The sequence below is a fragment of the Zalophus californianus genome, chromosome 10 (assembly GCF_009762305.2).
Source record: "Zalophus californianus isolate mZalCal1 chromosome 10, mZalCal1.pri.v2, whole genome shotgun sequence".
Taxonomy (NCBI): Eukaryota; Metazoa; Chordata; class Mammalia; order Carnivora; family Otariidae; genus Zalophus; species Zalophus californianus.
The window spans coordinates 108248773-108270369 of record NC_045604.1 but is presented as its reverse complement, the minus strand read 5'-3'; the positions used below and the strand labels follow the sequence as shown (position 1 = coordinate 108270369).

At 45.6% G+C, this 21597-nt stretch overlaps 1 protein-coding gene across 12 annotated transcripts in view; it reads left to right on the top strand.

Annotated features, from left to right (window-relative positions):
* The first annotated feature begins 3666 nt into the window (after positions 1-3666).
* Positions 3667-21597, top strand: part of LOC113932077 (transformation/transcription domain associated protein) — a 113886-nt gene continuing 95955 nt past the window's right edge. For 5 of the 12 annotated variants that reach the window (XM_027610510.1, XM_027610506.1, XM_027610511.1 and 2 more), the window contains exons 1-9: positions 6398-6497; positions 6907-6956; positions 12405-12515; positions 13496-13600; positions 14568-14651; positions 17495-17551; positions 18983-19108; positions 20520-20597; positions 20791-20879. In XM_027610510.1, coding sequence (XP_027466311.1) covers positions 6398-6497; positions 6907-6956; positions 12405-12515; positions 13496-13600; positions 14568-14651; positions 17495-17551; positions 18983-19108; positions 20520-20597; positions 20791-20879 — 800 coding nt within the window. The other 7 variants (XM_027610507.1, XM_027610509.1, XM_035722076.1 and 4 more) reach the window with 4 other exon arrangements.

Here is a 21597-nt window from a genome sequence, read left to right as displayed (position 1 = left end):
GCTCCTCCGGTCTGCGCCGCTTCCCCGCGTCCGCGCCCGCCGGCTCTGACTCAGCGTCCCCAGAGGCGCGCGCCCCGCTGCAAAGCCGCGCGCCGGCCCCTGTGGGTTCTTCTCCAGTTGCCATTTCCCCTCTTGACGCACATGATTTGGAGATGCGGCTCCTCATTCACGTGGAGCCCCCACTGTGTGCCCGGCGCCGGGCAGAGGGACGGCAAACACCCCGTATCCCTCCTGAGGGAGGGACTCAAGCACCTACGCTGAGACTCACGTCATTCCTCAGTTTACCTTCTCCGTCCCTGCCTTCAAACTGCTCACGCTCACAGTTGGGCCCATGGTGCCATCACTGTCACTGAGGGCTTTGTGAGACTCAGACAACCGGCAATGAGGGGTGACCAGGCCCCTCCTGGCCTAGGCAGGCGCTTCCACCGCCGTAATAGAGTGGAGCATGTCTTTCCTCCTCGAAGGTGGCTGTGTCTGTCCGGTCTTCAAGACTGGAAGCTGGGGGCCTGGATCCTTGTCCCACCTCGGCCTCTGTTTAACTCTACTTTGGACAAGGGATCCCACCTACAGGGAGGGAAGTTGGATGAACCCCTCGGGCCTGGTGCGCACGGATGCACCATGACTTGAATCCCATATGGGAGCGAGACAACTACAGGAGTGGCCTCTGTCTCTGGGACAGCGGTGGCCTCCCCTGAGGATGGGCTCACTGGCCACACTGCCATCTCACCCTAATGGAGGGGGAACAGATTTGAGTGAGCCCCCCTAGGAAAGCTGAAAGTGCTAGACAGGTGTCACGCCCCCCTGCCCCAGTAGCCTCAATCACCATCCTGGGGACAATACCAGGCCTAGGAAGCAGGAGACTTTGGATTCTCCCTGAGAGTTATGTGACCTTGGGAAAGTCACTTTCCTTTATCTTTAAAATGGAAGTAGTTCCTGCCCTATGAGACTGTAGCAAGGACAAAATGAGTTAATACATAGAACAGTGCTTTGGCCGTTGCATTCTATCGGTATTGGCTGTCATCGTTGGAATTGCTTACAGACCTGGTAGAGTTTTGCTTGTCCATCAGGAATTGAGGAGAAAATTGTGGTTGAAAGAAAAAAAAAGTATGTTAAGGTTATAAGCCGAGTTTCAAATATTTAACTAACATTATTCAAAGGTCTGGTTATTAGCGGCTTTTAAAACAAACTAAATGCAGGAGCACCAGGCTAGCTCAGTGGGTGGAGCCTGTGACTCGACCTCATCAGGGCTGTTAAGGTTGAGCCCCATGCTGGTGTAGAGATTACTTAAAAAGTAAAATCTAAAACAAATTGTTTTAGGGGCACCTGGGTGGCTTAGTCGGTTAAGCATCTGCCTTCGGCTCAGGTCATGATCTCAGAGACCTGCGTTGGGCTCCCTGCTCAGTGGGGTGTCTGCTTCTCCCTCTGCCCCTCCCCCAGCTCATGCGCGCGCTTTTCTCTCTCTCAAATAAATAAAATCTTTATTTTTTTATTTGTTAGAGAGAGACACGGCGAGAGAGGGAACACAAGCAGGGAGAGTGTGAAAGGGAGAAGCAGGCTTCCCGCAGAGCACGGAGCCTGATGCGGGGCTCGATCCCAGGATCCTGGGATCGTGACCTGAGCCTAAGGCAGACGCGTAACGACTGAGCCACTCAGGCACCCCTCAAATAAATAAAATCTTCAAAAAATTTTTAAAAATTGAACTAAATGCGGAAAACAAAATAGTAAGATTTTGTTTTTTTACGTGTCACGTGATTGCATCAAATAATAATATTACAGTAGTCACAGATAGTCTTATCTATGTCACAGAAGCCACTGCGAAGGCCACCCTGGAACTGATGTTCAGATTACGAGGTTATTGGGGAGAAAATACAGTATTGTGAGTATTTCCCCTGGTGAAATTATTACAGTATTACAGTATTATGAGATAGTGAATGGGGGCGGTGGTGGAAGGAACAGTGGTTTTCTTACACTGGGCTTTAAGAAAGTTGTCTCTGAGGAGGTGACATTTGAGATCATCAAGGTGACAAGGAGTCAGTTGTGTGCCTCTGAGGAAAGAACATTCCAGAGGTCCTAGCTGGGCATGAGGCACAGCAAGGCCACTCCAGCTGGAACATCAAGAGTGAGGTTGGGAGGCACATAGGGCCAGGAAATGAGGATGAGCTGAAGTCTTCGGAGGGTTTTAAGCGGAGGACGGGCGTAATCTAATTTACCTGATAGGGATGGAGTTGACACTGTCTCTAACCTCTAGTTCAGGAGATGGACAAGAAAACAGGCAAAAATCGTAATAGTGTGTTGGGTACTTTGTTAGGAGAAGCTAGGGCCATGAGAAGTGCAGGCAATTAGCCAATATTAGAGCTAGGCTTAACTATAAGACTTTAGCCTGTGCAATTAATCTGAAACTTATCAAAAGATTTATCTATCTCCTGCTTTCTTTTCCACCCCCTTCCCACCAAACAATATGAAACAATAACTGTCTGCACACTGATTTCAGCCCTCAGATTATTAAACCTTCCCCAACTTTGGACCTATTACTTTCGGGGGGCGGGGTGGTTAGGAGTAGAGAGGATTTTGCTTGCAAGAAATTTTTCCATGGGGGAAAAGGTATTCTGACCCATTTTATTTCTCCCAGGGCAGAAATAAGTGACACTAAATACATTCATATAAATTCCCAGCAGTTCAACAGAGGGTTGTTCTTGAGTGGCAACATTTTTAAACAAGTAAGGAGCATGCTTCTGAATAAGGCACCTTTCTTCCCAGATACGTTCCAGGTACTGCAGGTTGCGTTTATTACAAAGTGTGAAATGTATCTGTCTGGGAAGGGAACACAAAGATGTTCCTTAGTGATGATGGGGGGAGGGGGGTGAGATATTGTCAGGAAAGGGGAGGTGGAGCCAGGTCCTGGAGGTGGGGGAGAGAGGTCATCACTTTATTGCTCTGTCCATCTAACGTGGTAACCATGGGTAACCCGGAGCCGCTCACTATTCAACCACTCTTCTAGATGGAGTCGTAGGTGAGGTCCAAGAGTACTTTTCCCTTCTAAGGCGTCTTGATCCTGCCCACACCATCTCACTTGGGCATCAGGGCGTTCTGCCCCACTGTCCCTCCTTCTCGTCACTGCCCCACCAGGCAGGAGCTGACAGAGATCGTCTGTGGTCCAGCCTCTGGGTGATGTATATGCGGAGCAAATGAGCAGGCCCACCACCTCCGAGCAGAACACCCGGGCTTTCCTTTGCTTGCAGGGTCTCGTTGTCTGTCTCTGCCTTCGCCTTCCCAAGGCCCCTGCTTTGCCTCCTCCCCTTTCGAACTTAAGTTAAGAATGACCCCAGGAAGGGAGGAGGGAGGAAACCCCGCCGGGCCTGCCACATTCAGTTCAGGGATGGACTCTTTCCTGGCCCGACCGCCGCCTGCTAAGGGAGCCCCTCGGATGCCCACCCCCCTGCAGCAGCCCCCGCTGTCCCTCCCCTCCCCTTCCCAGGCCTGGCTCCCGCGAGCATATTTTAGGGCAGAAGGGGCCCAAAGACGACCGGCACTGGCGGGCCTCTCCAACCTTGAAGGCGGCCCCGCCCACCAGGCGGAGGTTTAAAGGGCCGGGCGGGCCCACCCGGGAGCAACGCCCCTCCCCGCTCCCGCCGCCCGCCCAGGCCGCACCCACTTGGGGGCGGTGCGCCCGGACCTATTTCTCCCGCGGCGGGCGCAGCCGCTTTAAGCGGGGGCGGGACTGCACGGCGGCGGTGGCGGCCAGGGCTTCGCTGGGGGTCGCGGGCCGGGTCTGCAGGAGGCCGGCCGCCGAGATCGGGGTAAGCGCGGGCAGGCGCGGGAGGGCGGCGGAACGGCCCCGGGAGGTGCGCGCGGAGGCCCGGACCGGTGCGGCGGGGTCCGGCGTGGGGAGGCCTCTGCGGCGCGGCGGCTCTGCTCAGCAATAGAGGTAGGCTCTGTGTGCCCGGTCCCCAGGCCCGCCGCTCCCGGCCCCCATGAGTGTCCAGCCCGGCAGGCTGGAGCCGGCGGCCGCCCTGTAGTCTCCGGCTGCTTGGCCGCGCTGGGGAGCTTCTGGGAGGCGGAGGGCTAAGCGGCGCGAGAATTGGCCCTCGGCGCTCGCCGTACCACGGCCTGGAGGGGCGGACGCTGGGTGTCCGGAGACGGCGACAAAAGGAGGGAAGCGGAGAGCCGTTTGAGACGGCGGAGAGAGAGTGTGGGGTTGGGGCCCGGTTCCCCCAGAAGCGCCCGCAGGCCAGCCTGGCACCTCCCGGCCTCCACGCAGGCCCTCGGCTCGCCCGACCCGGCGCGGAGAGCGAAGGTAGCGGCGAAGACAGCGCCCCCTCTGGCCCGGCGGCGCCGCCCCAGGCTCGGCGCGGCGGGGCGGGGCGGCGGGGCCGTTTGTCGGTGCGCGGGCGCGGCGCCGGCTCCGGCCTTCCCACCTGGGCCGGGACGCGGGGGCCCGACGGAGGCCAGGCCCAGGCCCTCGGCCCCCGGCGTCTTCGAGTCGCTCTCCCACGGATAGCCGCGGTGGGCCGTTTTCCCTCCTCAGCCCCCCGCGCCCCCCGCCCCCCCCCCCACCCCCGGCCTGGCAGGACGCGGGGCCTGGCCTCTTGGGGCCCCGGGAAATGGAAGAGTGGACGACTTTGGTGAAAGAGGGGGTTCAAGCTTTTAAGGAGTTTGGGCACGACCACAAGTTTCGTAGGCACGGAGATGCCATGACCCTGATTCTTGGGTCCCCAGGGATGGGGGGCATTCGTGTTTGGAGGAGGGCGTGTGACCTGAAAGAGGAAGCAGTAGTCAGGTCATCCAGCGGGGCTGACAGAGTCCCCCTCTTCAGTCTCAGGGAGTTTTCCTGCTCTGAGCCGGAGGAGTGCGACAGAGCAGCAGTCGGGCGGCTCCTCTGCATCGGAGAAGTGCTTTGGTGTCTCGAAGAGAGTGGCCCGGAGAGGCTTTGTGGAGTCAGGGGGTCCCCATCACTCGGGGCAGCGGTGTGTGAGCTGCTAGGAAGGGCTTCCGGTAGGGAGGGCTTTTGAAAGGTCTGCAGAAAGAAGGAGAAAATTAAGTCATGAAGCTGCCTCTTGATCCAGAGTGGAATTAAGCGGTTATATATACAAGGAAGATGTGTAAAAGCAAATTCACCAGGTTCTCAAGAAACTTTTGTGAGTGCTCTTAAAACAAAAACCAGGTCTCCCTCTATGTAGGTGTCAGCCTGGAGAGGTAATTCTTCCTCTGGTCATCAACAACCTGAAGCATGCATGCATTCATTCATTCATTCATGCAAGCAGCGTTTTCTAAGTGCCTACTTTGGGCTAGCTGCAAGCAAAACTTACAGCTTCCTGGGCCTCTCACTGAACCACAGCCTCTGGGTAGCGCTTGGAGGCCCACCTTTGGCACCTCGTGATCTTCGTGCCCACTGAAGTTTGATAACCAGTCACCTAGGGTAGAGGTTGCCCAATCCAGTCAGCTGCCTGTTTTTTGTTGTTGTTTTAAGATTTTTATTTTTAAGTAACCTCTACACCCAGCGTGGGGCTGGAACTTAAAACCCTGAGACGAAGAGTTGCATCCGCAGATTGAGCCTGCTGGGTGCCCCTCAGCTGCCTGTTTGTTTGTTTGTTTATTTATTTATTTATTTTTAAAGATTTTATTTATTTGCTTGAGACAGAAAGAGAGAGAGAGAGAGAGAGAGAGAGCGAGCACATGAGAGGGGGGAGGGTCAGAGGGAGAAGCAGACTCCCTGCCGAGCAGGGAGCCTGATGCGGGACTCGATCCAGGGACTCCAGGATCATGACCTGGGCCAAAGGCAGTTGCTTAACCAACTGAGCCACCCAGGCGCCCCCAGCTGCCTGTTTTTATACAGCCCACAAACTAAGAATTTTTACGTTTTTAAATGGTTGAGAAAAAGTTGAAAGAAGAGTAATGTTTCATGACATTTGAGAATACATGAAGTTCAAATTTCAGTGTCCATAAATACAGTTCTATGGATCACAGCCATGTTCTTTCATTTATGTGTGGTCCGTGGCTGTTTTCTGGCTGTAACACAGCTGAGTGGTTGTGATAGAGCCCACAAAGGCTGAAATATTTACTGTCTGGCTTATAGAGAATTTGCCCACCCCTGGCCTAGGGAAAAAAGGATTTACAGTAAGGGGGGGAAGCCTTCATTTATAAAAAATAATGTTTAGAAATTAATAGGAAAAATGGATGCAAGTAAATTTTACTTCCAAAAAAGCAGAGGGAATAGTATTGTGGGTTAATTAAAAAGTATTTAGCTTAATACAGTCATTTAGGTAAGATTTTCATAGAGACGGTGAGCCTGTGCCTTCAATAAGTTGGCTAACCATACGCTTCTTTTCATAGGCTGGGTGAACTCATGGACCTGATACTTTTCTCTTGAGAAACAAACCAACTCAAAAAAAAAAAAAAAATGGCATTTGTTGCAACACAGGGGGCCACGGTGGTTGACCAAACCACTCTGATGAAAAAATACCTTCAGTTTGTGGCAGCTCTCACGGATGTAAATACACGTGAGTTGATCCTTCTTGTTATTAAGAAATGCATTATTGTGACTCATTGATATCAGTTCAAATGATGTGCACATTGAGATGAACAGCAATATTAACTCTTACCCTAATTTTACCATTCTCTGCCTTGTGGAGAAGCAAAGTGATGAGCGTTACTAGCTGGAGCCCCAAAGAGGCACGTGTGTGTGTGTGTGTGTGTGTGTGTGTGTGTGTATCCTTGTTTGTGCGTGCACGCGTACGTCTGGGAGTGTGAATGTGTGTGACTGGTTGTAGGGAACTAGTTATGTGCCTTCTGTTGGACCATGACAGTCAAACTGATAAGATCTGATTGCTTCTCTTACTAAATCCAATAATTTTATGAAGATCCTTAACATAATTTCAATTACCTGATGACTTGTCTTGTCATTTACAGCTGATGAAACAAAGTTAAAAATGATGCAAGAAGTTAGTGAAAATTTTGAGGTATGAGCTTAATATATTTTTTTCGTTGTGAGGTAAATAATCACGTGTACTTTCCAATCGCTTCTCTGTCAGTCTTACTAGTGAGTCACAAATCGTTCTCTCTGTTAATGTGGTTTATTGTATTTCAGAACTGAAATTTGATGTGTGCAGCGTTGTCCAATTTCTTCACACTAGTGACCGTGAACTTCAAGTGACGTTGAGGGATGTTGCTTTGGTTTTGGTGGTTAAACTTTTTTCCATTTTGAGGCATAAACTTTCCGGATGCACTCAGACTTATATTGTGGATTCATTACTTTCACGTAATAGAGGGTGTGTTACTGTGGACTGAGAGCACTTGCGTGACCTTGAGCAGTTCCTCTCTTCTGAGCCTCACGTTCCACGATTTCCCGATGTCCTATGGGTCCTTGGGCTCTGTTCACTTTTCTTCAGTCTTCCCTTTGTTCTCTGGATCGGATGATTTCTATTATCTGTCTTCAGGTTTGCTCACTGTTTCTGTGTCCTCTCCAGTTGGCTGAGAGGTTTTAAAAGTTTCAGTTTACTTTTTACGTTTTTTTGTTTCAGTTCTTATACTTTCAGTTTTGGAGTTTCCATTTGGTTCTTCTTTCAGATTTCCCTTCTTCACAGAGATCATCATCGTGTATCAGTACCATCTTGTTGTTATTCTTGGACCATTTTATAATGACTGCCTTTAAGTCTTTGCTAAATCTAGCATTTGGGCTAGATGAGGATTAATTTCTACTGACTCTGGGTCACGTTATCCTGCTTCTTGCATTGTCTAGTAGTTTTTGATAATGTGGCGAATACTGTAGGTGAAGTATAGGGACTTCTGTTACCTCCCTCTGAAGAGTACTGATATTTTGATTGTGATAGGCAGTTCAGTTCCTAGCTGACCTCCTCGAACGTGCATAGGTTTGGTTTTATGCTGTGGGAAGGCTAAGGTGTTCCCCAGGTCTCTCTAATTTGGCCAGATTCAACCTCCAAACTCCAGCTCCCATGGATATCATCAGAGGTTGATTTTAGGCTTGGCTTGTTTTAGAGGTCCAGAATAGGCTTTCCTCTAGGGCATGGTCCTTCCTCAGCAGGATGTCTGGGATGTTAAAGAGGTGGTAGGAAAGTGTTGGCACTGTGTCCAGGCTGGAACCCCACCATCCTCCAACATTGCTGGACCTCTGATACCTCTTGAGATCTCTCAATCCCGAAGCCATCACTGTCTGGTAAGCTTCAGGTGGTCTTACCTCATCTTACTTATACGTGCAGTCCAGTCCTTAGTCAAGGTCTCAGAGAAGACCATCTGCTATAGTTCCTGTTTCTCTGGGGCTCTGCTTTGTAGATTCTGGCCACCTGAACTGCTCAGAACTTGTGTTTGCTCCTCACTTCAGTAGGACCATCCTGCTCTCCTTGGGTGCCAGCCTGCTGAGCTCCGGTCAGGACATGTGTACACAGGCTGAGAGCCATGGTGGTCATTATAATCTCCCCTCCTAGAGGCTGTGGTCTAGCCCTGCCTCTTGTCCAGCACCTGAAAACTGTTCCCTGGTTTTTTGTCCAACTTCATGGTTAGTTTCATGCTGTTAGTTGCATAGGCAGGAGAGAAGGTCACCTTTCTTTCTTTCTTTCTTTTTTTTTTTTTTTAAAGTAGGGATAATAAAACATTTCTCAGTTAATGTGATTAAGAACAGCAGATAAAATGTTTTTAGCTTCTGGCATGGTCATTTGAATTACAAAGGATCAAATAAATGCTAGTGGGACTGAATCAGTGCCCTACTCTCTGTAGCACTGGGTAGTATTTCCGTTTGGTGGGAGGTTTTTTTGGTGGTTTTATTTTAAGTAGACGTTTTTAAGGACTTGTTGCCTTGAACTGAGCTGGGAAAAAAAATCCTGAGATATTTAGAGATTGAGCTAAAGAGCTTTCTCTTCTGCCCAAGCTGCTAACGCAAGCTGTTAAAAAAAAACCCAAAAAACAAAAAAGCTAAAAAAAGAGGTGGGAGGCAGGACATGATGGGCCTGCATTCTGTGTTTTTGGAAAAACTGCTCCCTGAGAACCATAGCCCCAGCGGGCTTTGAGAGGGTGGAGTCACGGGGGAGCTGGGGAGCCCGCAGAAAGCACGCGTGTGTCCGGCCTCTGTGGGCACTAAGTGTCCCACCCCTTTCTCGCCTGTCCTGTCTGGCAGTTAGCAAGTTAATTTCTGACTTTGGTCACAGACACGTTGATTAAATTCACAGAACTAAAAGGCAGTGAAGCAGTAAGTGTACTTGGGGCTTTCGAAAATTGTGACTTTGGAAATCTGTATGTTAGAAACGTTGGCCTTCCATGAAATTCGGATGACTCAGCCCTTCAAAGAATTAAATACTAGAATGACCCTCCATAGGTAATTCTAAATTACCACCACTACCACCCCAGAAAAATATCAGAATGAGCTGAGTGAGATTAAAAAAAAAAAAAAATCCTAATGGTTTCAGGAGTCTTAGGAACACATTTCGCTAAGCATTTAGGAATAAAATTGTGGGCTAGGTAAAGGTTCTGTGGGCCATCTTTCAGGACAGGATATAAAGGAACCTTCAAGTTAGAACTCACATGAAAAACTCATATGGATCAGAAAGCTGGGGGCTGAGTTGAAATCCTGGCAGAATAACCGGGCAACTTGTTGAATGAATCTTTTTTATCGGAGGAATTTGAAACTCTGTTTTGAAAACTATGGAAGCAGCGGTTGGTATGGGCTTATGTGCAGTTGAGCTTGATTTCTTGGCAACCTTGGTAATCTTCCAGTGGAAATCTTCTTCCTTGAATCCTTGAATGTGGGTATTTTGTAAAAAGTCTTAAGCTTTGGGGCTGAAAGGTGACATGCATGGTTCCCGCCCCCAGTGAATTCCCAGCCTGCTTGGGGAGAGGCTGGGAGGTACCTGAGGGCTTCTCCCACGGTGTTCTGTGTGAATGGAGCCCTGGGTTGGGCCGGGGAGCCTGGTGCTCAGGCACACATTCCAAGAATCACACGATTTTCTTTCCTGGCTCCCGTGGCAACACTTTTCTGGTTTTCAGGCGCCTGAAATCCGATTTTAGGCGGATTTCAGTGAAAAGACACTGTTTCTCTGTGTCTTCCTTCATAGACTCCTCTTCCAAGATTACCGTATAATGGTAGACAACCCCACGTCGTTATCTTCAGCTCAGATCAGTGTCTGGAGTTTCAGACACTTCTATTTAATTAACTGCCCAGATGCCTCCTCTCAAGGGCTTGTCAGGCTCACGATAGTATCAGTTGAACCCCTTGCTCTCGTGCTCCCATCCCCTGCGGTGCTGAATGAGTTTTAGTGCCTTTTACATCCATGCTTTCTCATAATTTTGTGCCTTTGCATAGGCTTTTCTTAAGAATCTTCTTCTTTTCTGCTTTTTCACATGGTTAACTCTTGCTGGCCTTTTAAGTTTTAGTGTAAACATCCCTTCTTGAGGAAGGCGCTCTCTGCCCTTGGTTCCATCCAGTACATTGTGTTCCCTTAGTTGCCAGTGTTTCCTCCATCGTAATTCTGTATTGTTCTTTTTTTTAAAGATTTTATTTATTTGACAGAGAGAGAGGGAACACAAGCAGGGGGAGTGGGAGAGGGAGAAGCAGGCTCCCCGCGGAGCAGGGCTCTGGGGTCATGACCTGAGCCGAAGGCAGCTGCTTAACGACTTGTTCTTTTTTTTAATCTGTCTTCCCAGCACTTGACTGCCTCCCCCATCTCCGAGGGCATGAATTGTATCTGCTTTCCTTTTTTTTTTATTTTTATTTTTAAAGAGAGAGAAAGTGCACGTGGGCAAGCACAAGTGAGCGGGGAGACGGGGCAGAGGGAGAGAGAGATTCCCAAGCAGATTCCCCACTGAGCGCGGAGCCTGGCATGGGGCTCAATCTCACGACCCTGAGATCGTGACCTGAGCCAAAGCCAAGAGTCAGACGCTCAACCGACTGAGCCGCCCGGGTGCCCCTCTATTTTCTTCGTCTTATTCCCACTGAGCACATGATTGAGCCTCAGTGACTATTTGTTGAGTGGGCAAGTGAGGCCTTAATAGGGGAAAGAACTTGGCTGTTAAAGACTCAATTTCCGAACACTTCTAAGCTTATGAACTGATAATTCAGCAAGTTTTATAACCTCTCTGAGCCTCTTTACCTGTGAAATGGAGATAACACTTACCTTAGGCTCTCGAGGACTGAGTGAGAACGAGTAAAACACACAGCTCAGTATTTAGCCCACAGGTGCCCTGGTAATAACACCAGATGACATTAGTGAGCATTTACCGTAGAGCATTCACTATGTCCTAAATTAACTCATGTAATCTTTTTTTTTGCCTTTTTATTTTTTTTAAATTTTTTATTGTTAATCACCATACATTACATCATTAACTCATGTGATCTTTACGTGATTCCATAAGGTGGGAAACAATATGACAGTCAACAGGTAGGGGCGCTGAGGCACAGAGGCTAGGTTACTGCCCAAGGTTCCTACTTCCTAAGCGGGATCCAGAAACTGCTTCGGAGTCATTTTACCGCACTGTCTCCAGACTAGAGGTTCGTTTCCCTTTCTCCTTTTAAAGTCAGCGCTGGGAGCGCCTGGGTGGCTCAGTCGTTAAGTGTCTGCCTTCGGGTTAGGTCATGATCCCGGGGTCCTGGGATCGAGCCCCGCATTAGGCTCCCTGGTCGGCGGGAAGCCTGCTTCTCCCTCTCCCACTCCTCCTGCTTGTGTTCCCTCTCTCACTCTCTCTCTCTGTCAAATAAATAAAAATCGTAAAAAAAAAAAAAAAAAAAAATCAGCGCTGGGATTAATAATAGATGAGGTTAGATTATCATCTAATATAGATCTGACCAATAAATTAGCTTTTCAGATTAGAAAAAGGTGACAGTTTGTTGAGGCACTTCATTTTCCACTTGAAGAAGCTAAGATCTAGAAGCTAAATGATTTTTCAGAGGTCTCATGCTTAGGTTGTGGTAGAGTCTCTAGAACAGGTGCCAGATTTCACGTTTTCCCCAGCATTAATATTTCTACCTTTTTTTTTTTAAAGATTTTATTTATTCACTTGACAAAGAGAGACACAGTGAGAGAGGGAACACAAGCAGGGGGAGTGGGAGAGGGAGAAGCAGGCTTCCTGCAGAGCAGGGAGCCCGATGCGGGGCTTGATCCCAGGACCCTGAGATCATGACCTGAGCTGAAGGCAGACGCTTAACGACTGAGCCACCCAGGCGCCCCAGTATTTCTACTTTTAACAGTAAATTTTCACATTTACTTTATATCTTAAATTGGATTTCAGAAGCAGTGATCCTTTTACTTAAACCTATGTTACCACTGAAGGTTCTAAAAGCATTAAAAATTACTGTTGGCTTAGCTAAAATGTTTTATATTTTCTTGAGATTATAATGTAGTGAATTTGAAAGGGAAATATATACACAAACTTAATGGGGTTTTCTTTTATTTTTGCATAATTAGAATGTAACGTCATCTCCTCAGTATTCTACGTTCCTGGAACATATCATCCCTCGATTTCTCACATTTCTTCAAGACGGAGAAGTTCAGTTTCTCCAGGAGAAACCAGCCCAGGTAATCTGTTCAGAAATATCAGTGGGGGGAGGGCAGGGGGAGGAATGTCATGCTGTAAGATCGCAAGCATTTATGAATTAAAACACCTGAGAAAATTTAGGGTTCCACTTTAAAATCGGATTTTGTCATGTAAGGATGACTCTGTCCCCGACCATGCCTCCTCAGTTAAGGTTTTAATTTAAGTCATTCACATTTGCCAGCTGATGACGTGTGTACACTGAGTTCAAATATCCACAAAATGAGGGAATGACCCTTTGGTGGCCCTCTCCATACCCAGTGCCCGCCTCTGCTCTTCTACTGTCAGTTCTCGTAACTTCTGACCGGTTTTATCTGAACCCCTACCCACTCTTTGCACCCCCTTCCCCACTTTGATCGTTGTAAGAGTCTTATCAATTTTTTCTATAACTATTTCAGCGTGTTTCTTAAAAATAAGTCTTTAAAAATTACCATAATGCCAGTGAGAGTTATGGCCAAATAAAGTTATTGCCAAATTTTTATGTTGTACCACTCAAAGGCCTACACCTTTGACCTACCTTTCAGTTGTCGGCTCCGTAGACCGAATCCTGAAAGCTTAGTCAACTGGTGGTGTAATCAGTTGTTGGGGAGAGGATTGTAGAAACCAAACCTGTGTTGGTGGGAGATCCCAAACCAAGTTCAGTTTGTGTTGTGCTCTTTCATGTGAAATCCACCAGACATTCACACACTGGTTCCCTTCCCCTGAAAATAATGATTAGTTGTGAAAGAGGGAGAGTTTGGCTTGTTTGATTTGGTGCACGACTGTAGAAATCTTGAATGGTTTGTGGTACATACTTGGGATTATGTTTTAGTAATTTACAGGATTATTTCTGAAATGGGGTCTGTCTTGTAGTTTGGTGGTTCCCCCTGCTGGGTGCAGATAGCCGTGTAACTTACAGACCAAAAGGATTATTTGGGACTTTTGGGAGGATTTGATATTTACATTTTTTATTTTTCCTCATCAGCAACTGAGGAAGCTAGTACTTGAAATAATTCACAGGATACCAACCAACGAACATCTTCGTCCTCATACAAAAAATGTTCTGTCTGTGATGTTTCGCTTTTTAGAGGTAATCTTTGAGAATTCTTGTTATTTAGCCATATCTAGATTGTCGGTGGTTTTCTTACTGTGGAATCTGGTATTACACAACTACTTCCCTTTCACTAAAGTTCTGATTCACATGGGTAAAAATTTTCTTAATGTCCGTTTCCCTCCCCATTTTGCTGACCAAATTACTAAGAAATAATTGATTGAAGATTCTTTGTTTTGAGTCAACAGGGAATTGACTAGTCATGGTGGAAATCTTTGGACAGGGCTGGGCTGACAAACTCAGAGTGCAAGGCTCTTTGGCTTTGTGCTGCTTTAGGCACAGTAGATGCTCATAAAAGAGTTTCTCACATTCTTCAGGTGAATCCATCTGGTACTTGCCTGTTACTTTGGCCTCTAAATTGTTTTCCTGTTGTTCTTAGTCTCGATATGTTTAGAATTCTGTTGTGTTTCTGGGCCCCTTGGAAGGATGAGCTTTGGAGGGGATAGAGCTGGATTCAGATCCCGGCTCTGCCGTGTGTTGAACTGTATCATGTTAGCCGTGTGGCTGACCTTTCTATGAGTCCTAACTTCCCATGGGTAAGGTGTGGAAGACACCCCATTCCAAGAATGTAAAGTGTTTAGCAGCTGGTCCAATAAAAACATAGTGGGTTTTTTGGACAGTATTTTCAAGCAATGAAGAAGTGTCGCTTGGACCATTAAGACCTTCGCTTATGGTGTGACTTGCCTTAAGTGCCAGTTTTTCATCTGTCAGAGTACTACTTTCCAAAGCTTACTGGCAGGATGCCCTTCCCATGGTCCACCAACGACCTCCAGAGCTTCTTATCTGAGATAATTATGTTCTGTGTTCTGTGTTCAACAAATCAAATCTGAGTTGGCTGATGCAGGGTGTGTATAACAGGAAAATGCTTGGAAGATAGTCTATAATCTTTAGATTAAAATAATCTCAGAAATATAACTCTTTTTTAAATGCTTTTTTTTTTTTTTAGACGGAAAATGAAGAGAATGTTCTTATTTGTCTAAGAATAATCATTGAGCTCCACAAACAGTTCAGGCCGCCCATCACACAAGAGGTAAGTGTTTATCCGGATAGCATTTATGAAAGTGTGTCAACAGGTTTTTTTCCGCCTTGTGGTTTATTTACTCTCTTAGAGTTGACAGGACATGTGCTATTTTCAAGAAAAGGATAGCCTAAGTTTGGGGGAAATTCTTGATGGGTTTCACAGTGACTTTTTTCTTGTTAATGTTTACATGAATATTTGGCTGAATTTGTACATTCGTTGAAATGTGGTAAACTACCAGACTGGCAGGGCTGTTTGGGTAATTCTGGTATGTACAGGTCTGGTGTGCTAGAGGGCTCCAGTCGTTTTCTGCTGTGTGGTGGTTTAAGATGTGTGTCCTGAAGTCAGACCTGGGTTGGAGTCTCAGCCCTGTAATTAGTAGGTATTGACATTGGTAAGTGCCTAGGCTTTTGGAGCCTTTTCCATACAATGAGGATTCTCACAGGACATATCCTCCACAGGTTGCTTGAAGAATTAAAAAAGTTTTTTTTGAAACATATAATTACAGTGTGTATATTCTGGCAAACATACCCTCCCACAAAATGCCTGTTTTTTATACTCATTCTTCATTGGTTCAAGTTAGATGTAAAAGAGTTCATAGTGGGCAGTAACCACGTTCATATAATGAGAGTGGAGAATCAGTCAAAAATCAGGTTTTCTTTTCTTTCTTTTTTAAAAAATTTTTTATTGTTATGTTAATCACCATACATTACATCATTAGTTTTGTGCATAACACCCAGTGCTCCACGCAGAACGTGCCCTCTTTAATAGCCATCACCAGGCCAACCCATCCCCCCACCCCCCTCCCCTCTAGAACCCTCAGTTTGTTTCTCAGAGTCCATCGTCTCTCATGGTTATCTCCCCCTCCGATTTACTCCCCTTCATTCTTCCCTTCCTGCTATCTTCTTTTTTTTTTTCCTTAACATATATTGCATAATTTCTTTCAGAGGTACAGATCTGTGATTCAAGTCTTGCACATTCACAGCGCTCACCATAGCACATACCCTCCCCAATGTCTATCACCCAGCCACCCCATCCCTCCCACCCCCCACCACTCCAGCAACCCTCAGTTTGTTTCCTGAGATTAAGAATTCCTCATATCAGTGAGGTCATATGATACATGCCTTTCTCTGATTGACTTATTTCACTCAGCATAACACCCTCCAGTTCCATCCACGTCGTTGCAAATGGCAAGACCTCATTCCTTTGGATGGCTGCATAGTATTCCATTGTGTATATATACCACATCTTCTTTATCCATTCATCTGTCGATGGACATCTTGGCTCTTTCCACAGTTTGGCTATTGTGGACCTTGCTGCTATAAACATCGGGGTGCACATTACCCCTTCGGATCCCTACATTTGTATCTTTAGGGTAAATACCCAGTAGGGCAATTGCTGGGTCGTATGATAGCTCTATTTTCAACTTTTTGAGGAACCTCCATAAAAGTCAGGTTTTCATTAAGGAAGTCACACAGGAGTAAAATATAAATGTAGTCAGTGTGGGAAAACTTTTGATTCTATGTCCTATTTTATGTGACACCAGAGAACTCGTACCGAGTTAAATACGTGGGTATGCGGTAAATAGGGAAACATGAGGATTTAGTGGAACGGAGGACTTCCATTTGGAGTCAGGATCCTTTCGGAGATTTTTAGCATATCAAGAGTAAACCCATGCTTTTCTGACTGCATTTTGATTTTGCCCATCGAAATACCACTCAGTGGTTTTTGGTTGAAGTCTTGAAAATGGATGAGAAGCCTCTTACCACCCTGAGATATTTGAAGAATTAAATACAAAAGTTAAAGTTCTTAGGGTGATTGGTACCTGCATAGTAGGCACTAAACCTGTTGTGTTAGCTGTAATTATCATACTCTTCTCTGTTGTGAACCTTAGTAGCCTATTGTAGGTTATTTGGAAATTAAAAGAATAAAGATGAAGTAGAATTCCCATCATCTAAAGAAAACTAATGTCTTGATTTCTTTTCCTTTTACTATCTTATGTATATTTTCTGTGTAAAATGGTAATATTGCATGGGGCATTTTATATCTTGTTTCCCTTCCCATCATGAAAGAGTATTTTCCAATCATAAGAAGTCCTTCATAGTAGTTTTTAATGGATGCGTAATAAATAGTCTTTCTTATGATGTCCTTGTGTTTGGATATTTAAGGTATTTCAAAATTTTTGTTCTAGGACTGTTGCTGAGTATCTTGTTGACAGTTCAGATTATGTCATGGACTGGATTTGAAAGAGTAGGATTATCAGGTCCAAAGTGTTCACGCTTTAATGTTAAGTCGGTTTCCAGAAAGCTTGAGCAGTTGCTGCTTCCCCTGGTAGTATGCGAGAGTCTCCCTCCCGTTGGACTCTGTCTTGCGTAGTGTAGCAATACTTTCTGAAAGGCAAGACGTGGCATTTATTTTAATTTTCATTCCTTTGCCCTTCCTGAATTAGAAACTTACTTCCTTTATATTTCCTTTTTTTTTTTTTTTTTAAAGATTTTATTTATTTGACAGAGGCACAGTGAGAGAGAGAGCATAAGCACGGGGAGCAGGCACAGGGAGAAACAGGCTTCCCCCGGAGCAGGGAGCCCGATGCGGGGCTCGATCCCAGGACCCTGGGACCATGACCTGAGCCGAAGGCAGATACTTAACAACTGAGCCACCCAGGCGCCCCTGTATTTCCTTTTTTGTCTGTCCGTTCACGTCCATTGCCTGTTTGTATTTTGAGTCTGACATTTTTCCTGCCTGTTTTGTGAGTTCTTATATAGTAAGACTATTAATGTTTTTGTTACTTACTATCAGCATTTTTTGTTGATAAATATCTTCCTTATATTGTCTTTTTTTAATTTTATTTTTAGATTCATCATTTTTTGGATTTTGTGAAACAGATTTACAAGGAGCTTCCAAAAGTAGTGGTATGTTTTTGATATTGTTTGACTCCGTTATTTATATTCATTTATTACTTCCTCGTTCTAAAGGGAATTCGGAATAGTTGGGTTGAAGGAATAATTGGGGGGCAGGGGGCATGCTGATTTTAGAATGAGGAGTGGTTAGTGGTGGTCAGAATGTAGATTGATAAATCAGCCATTTGAAAGAAGAATTCCCTTGCTTTCACAGTTTAAGTACATAATTTTTGACATAAAAACAGTAATATATTTTTATTTTAGAAATTTGCAAAAACAAACAAAAAACAAAAACCCAAGGTGAGTCCTCCATAATTTTTTCACTTGTAAGCAACCACTGATGTTGAGGGTTTTTGGTTTTGTTTTGTTTTTTCTTCACATTTTTCCTGCTTTTTGAAGATGGTTGCACTCCTATTGTGAAGCCTTTTTTGGGCAGGGGTGTACACTTTTAGCCTCCTTTTCAGTATCATTAAAATTCTTTCCTGTATTGAAAGAAGTCTTTCTGAGTGGTGTCAGCAGCGTGTGGAAGTGTCTGTCGTGCGTGAGGGTGGGCTTCTCCCGACCTTAGGCTCGCCTCGTAGACGGCGCCACGGGGACCGTTTGGAACGGTCTCTAAAGCGCTTCTGCCGGCAGTCCTAGTTCTTAGTGGCCCCATAACTTCCTGTCCTGTGCGTGTACCTGGACTGCCTCCTTGATGCGGCTCTTCCCAGTTTTCCTTTCCTAACTATCACAAGTACTCACAAGAAGTGGTAAAAATCACTCTGCTTAAATCTGTTCATGTGTCAGAGCTTTTATTCTAAAGATTTTTTTTAAGCTTTAAAAACAATTTTTAAAAATTATCAAGGTAAAATGGACTCCTTATGGTATTTTGAGGATTTTAACCTAAGAATGTGTAAAACTTAAAACTTAATTGAGTTCTGGTTACCAAGTCCTGCCACCTGTCACTTCAGTCAGAAAAGCTGCTTTTTATAAGAAGTGGTTTTATTTCACGGAAAGCCCAAATTGCACTGAGGTCTAAGGATGGCAGCGAGGCCCTGGCGTTTTAAAAATGTCTGTCCTTTGCTTCGGTTCTCTGTGGAGGAGACTGTTTGCAAAGTGGATTCAGTGGAGACCAGCTCCTCGGTTCCTACCACTAGAGGGATGGGCCACATTCTCCCCTGCCTGCTGAGGTAGTAATATATTATGCCATGCACTTCAGCTTTTACCAGCCAGGGAAAAAAGGTAGAAAGCATTTTGGGCAAGTTTTTGTCTTCTGTTGTTGGAGGTGGAGAATGTTGTCGCTGTCATGTTATCTTGGTCTGTAAAGAGGACCCCAAGTTGTATAGCATCAGCGCGACAGAGACGTGCACAACACTGGGTTTCGTCCACCACAGGTCAGGTGTGTTTCGCTGAGGAATAGCGTGTCTGACTTGAAGAAGAACGATTTGTGCTCTTTTTATGCAGAACCGCTACTTTGAGAACCCTCAGGTGATCCCCGAGAACACAGTTCCTCCCCCTGAAATGGTTGGTATGATCACCACAATTGCTGTGAAAGTCAATCCAGAGCGTGAGGACAGTGAGACAAGAACAGTAAGTTTTTTTCAGTTGTTTCGTTTTGTTTTTATCCCTGTCTTCTGTACTGGGTAGAGAATACTGACTTTTTATGCATATTTTTAGCGTATCGGGGGGGGCGGTTTCTTCTCTAAGCCCTGGACGCAGTTAAGCTAGCGCATGCGTGTGTGCCTGACAGCGCATCACTGATTCTCTGGGCAGCTTTGAAGTGCTGAACGAGACTGTTGCTCACCACGGATGCAGAGATCAGATGATCAAACCGTAGTGGAAATCCAGAATCACCTGTTGGAAAGACAGCTTCCCAGGCTACGGGGCCTCTGCTCCATCCTTAGCTTTGACATGAACGAGGTCTCTTTAAGCTACCTAGACATTTCTAGCTCAGTACCGAGAGCGTAGGCCCTGGGCACCATGTTCTAGCCCCACCACTTGGGCTTTCTAACTGTAGCAAAGCACATAATTTTGGTTCTGGCCTTAATTTTCTCTCTCATTATCTGAAAAACATGCCTTGTGTAATCTTGTGAAGGGAATGCTGGTGTTGTCTGCAGGTAATGTGTCGTATTTGAAGTATCGCGCACACTGGTAGGCTGTATGGAGCAGTTACAACAACTGTGTTTTCAGGATTGAATTAAGAATTTCATCTGTGTTTGTTTTACTGCAGTCATTTTGCAGTAAAAGTTTCAGTCTGTGCTAGGCTAAACAGGAATCTACATTTGAATGAAGCTTCCATTCCTTTTCTCTTCCTGAATCAAACTTGTTTTCAGTTTCATTTGTGTTTCTTCTCTTGCTTGTCTGCTCCTGTCTCTTGTCCTTCGGTATCTGAGTCTGACATTCTCCTTACCTGCACTAGGAGTTCTTATATATTTAGACTATTAAGTTTTTTCTTATATTTATCATAAGCATTCTCTCTTTACAAATATTTTTGAGAACGGGGCACCTGGGTGGCTCAGATGGTTGAGCGTCTGTCTTCGGCTCAGGTCATGATCCCAGGGTCCTGGGATCGAGTCCCGCATTGGGCTCTCTGCTGGGCAGGGGGCCTGCTTCTCCCTTTGCCTCTGCCTCTCTCTCTCTCTCTCTCTCTCTCTGACTCTCATAAAGAAAAAAAAAAACAAATATTTTTGAGTAACACTGGATAAACTTGTACTTTTTGCTGTTCTTTTGAGTTAGTTAATAGGTACCAATTTAAAATTTCCTCAAGTGATATGAATGTCTAAGTTTTGACAAATTTTCCTGATGTTTTTACTGTGGGTGATGGCATTGGAAAATATAAAAACCCTTATATTAAATGGTAGTTCTTTGTGCTTTGTCTTCAAAAATAGTTTGCTCTTTCACCACAGATACTTTCGCTTCATTTCGCTGGGGCGATGCTCAGTAGTGGGCTATGTTATGTGCCACGGTGATAACCATGGTCCTGCTTGCTTCTCTCTTACAGCATTCCATCATTCCAAGAGGATCTCTTTCTCTGAAAGTGTTGGCAGAATTGCCCATTATTGTTGTTCTGATGTATCAGGTATGCATATTGCTTACTAGTTTCTTGGGTTTGGGGTTTTTTGTAGTATGACAAAGTTTTCTTTGGCCAGTGGAAAATGCGTGGGATGCACACATGCTAACTAATGTAGTGAATCTTAGAGGTTTTTGGTATGCCACATTATTTTGCCATAGCAGAGTGTAAGAGCATGAAAATCTGGTATGTTTGCTTTTAGCTCTACAAACTGAACATCCACAATGTTGTTGCTGAGTTTGTGCCCTTGATCATGAATACCATTGCCATTCAGGTATCTGCACAAGCCAGGTGAGGTTTCTTCGGACAGCGACATGGCTGACTGCCACAGTGCTATAATTCCAAGTAAAAATATACTTACTGTCGTCTTTTGTAAGACATGAAAATTTTGGGTGATAAAATTTTGGTAAAATGATACGTACTTTTAACTTTTTGAGCTTGTATTTCAATAATGATGTGAATAGTTCTATCACTTCCTTATTTTGAAAAGATGAGCTAATACCTTGGGTTTGGGTGTCTTGTGAGTTTAGAATTAATCATTAGGTGTTACTGTGCTCACTCCCAGCTGTGGGATAAGCAAGCCTCTCCACCTTCAAGCCCCGTTCATGCTGTGTCTTTCAGCATGAGTGCTAGAATGTTCTATAGCCCTGTTCCCCGTCACCTGTCACCCTTCATCACTGAACATGTGAACTGTGCATATTCATCTTTTGAAGCCCCATTGAAGCTTTTCCATCAAACTTAGCAGCATTCTCATAAGACCCCTGTCACTCACTCTCTTGACTGCAGCCCATCTGGCTCTGAGTCATTGGAGGGCAAGATCGGAGGGTGAATCAGCTGTAACAGCCCTTGGTGGCCCTAACTGGGGTCTTTCACGGAGCAGACAGTCTCCTGACAGAATCTGCTGGCTGAGTGGATCAGTCTGGCCTGGGCTCTGGGATGCATGTTGTAGCTGCTCTGGAATGGCTTGGAGAACTGCTTGCTTCATGCCTTTAAACCCTTGTGTTATTTG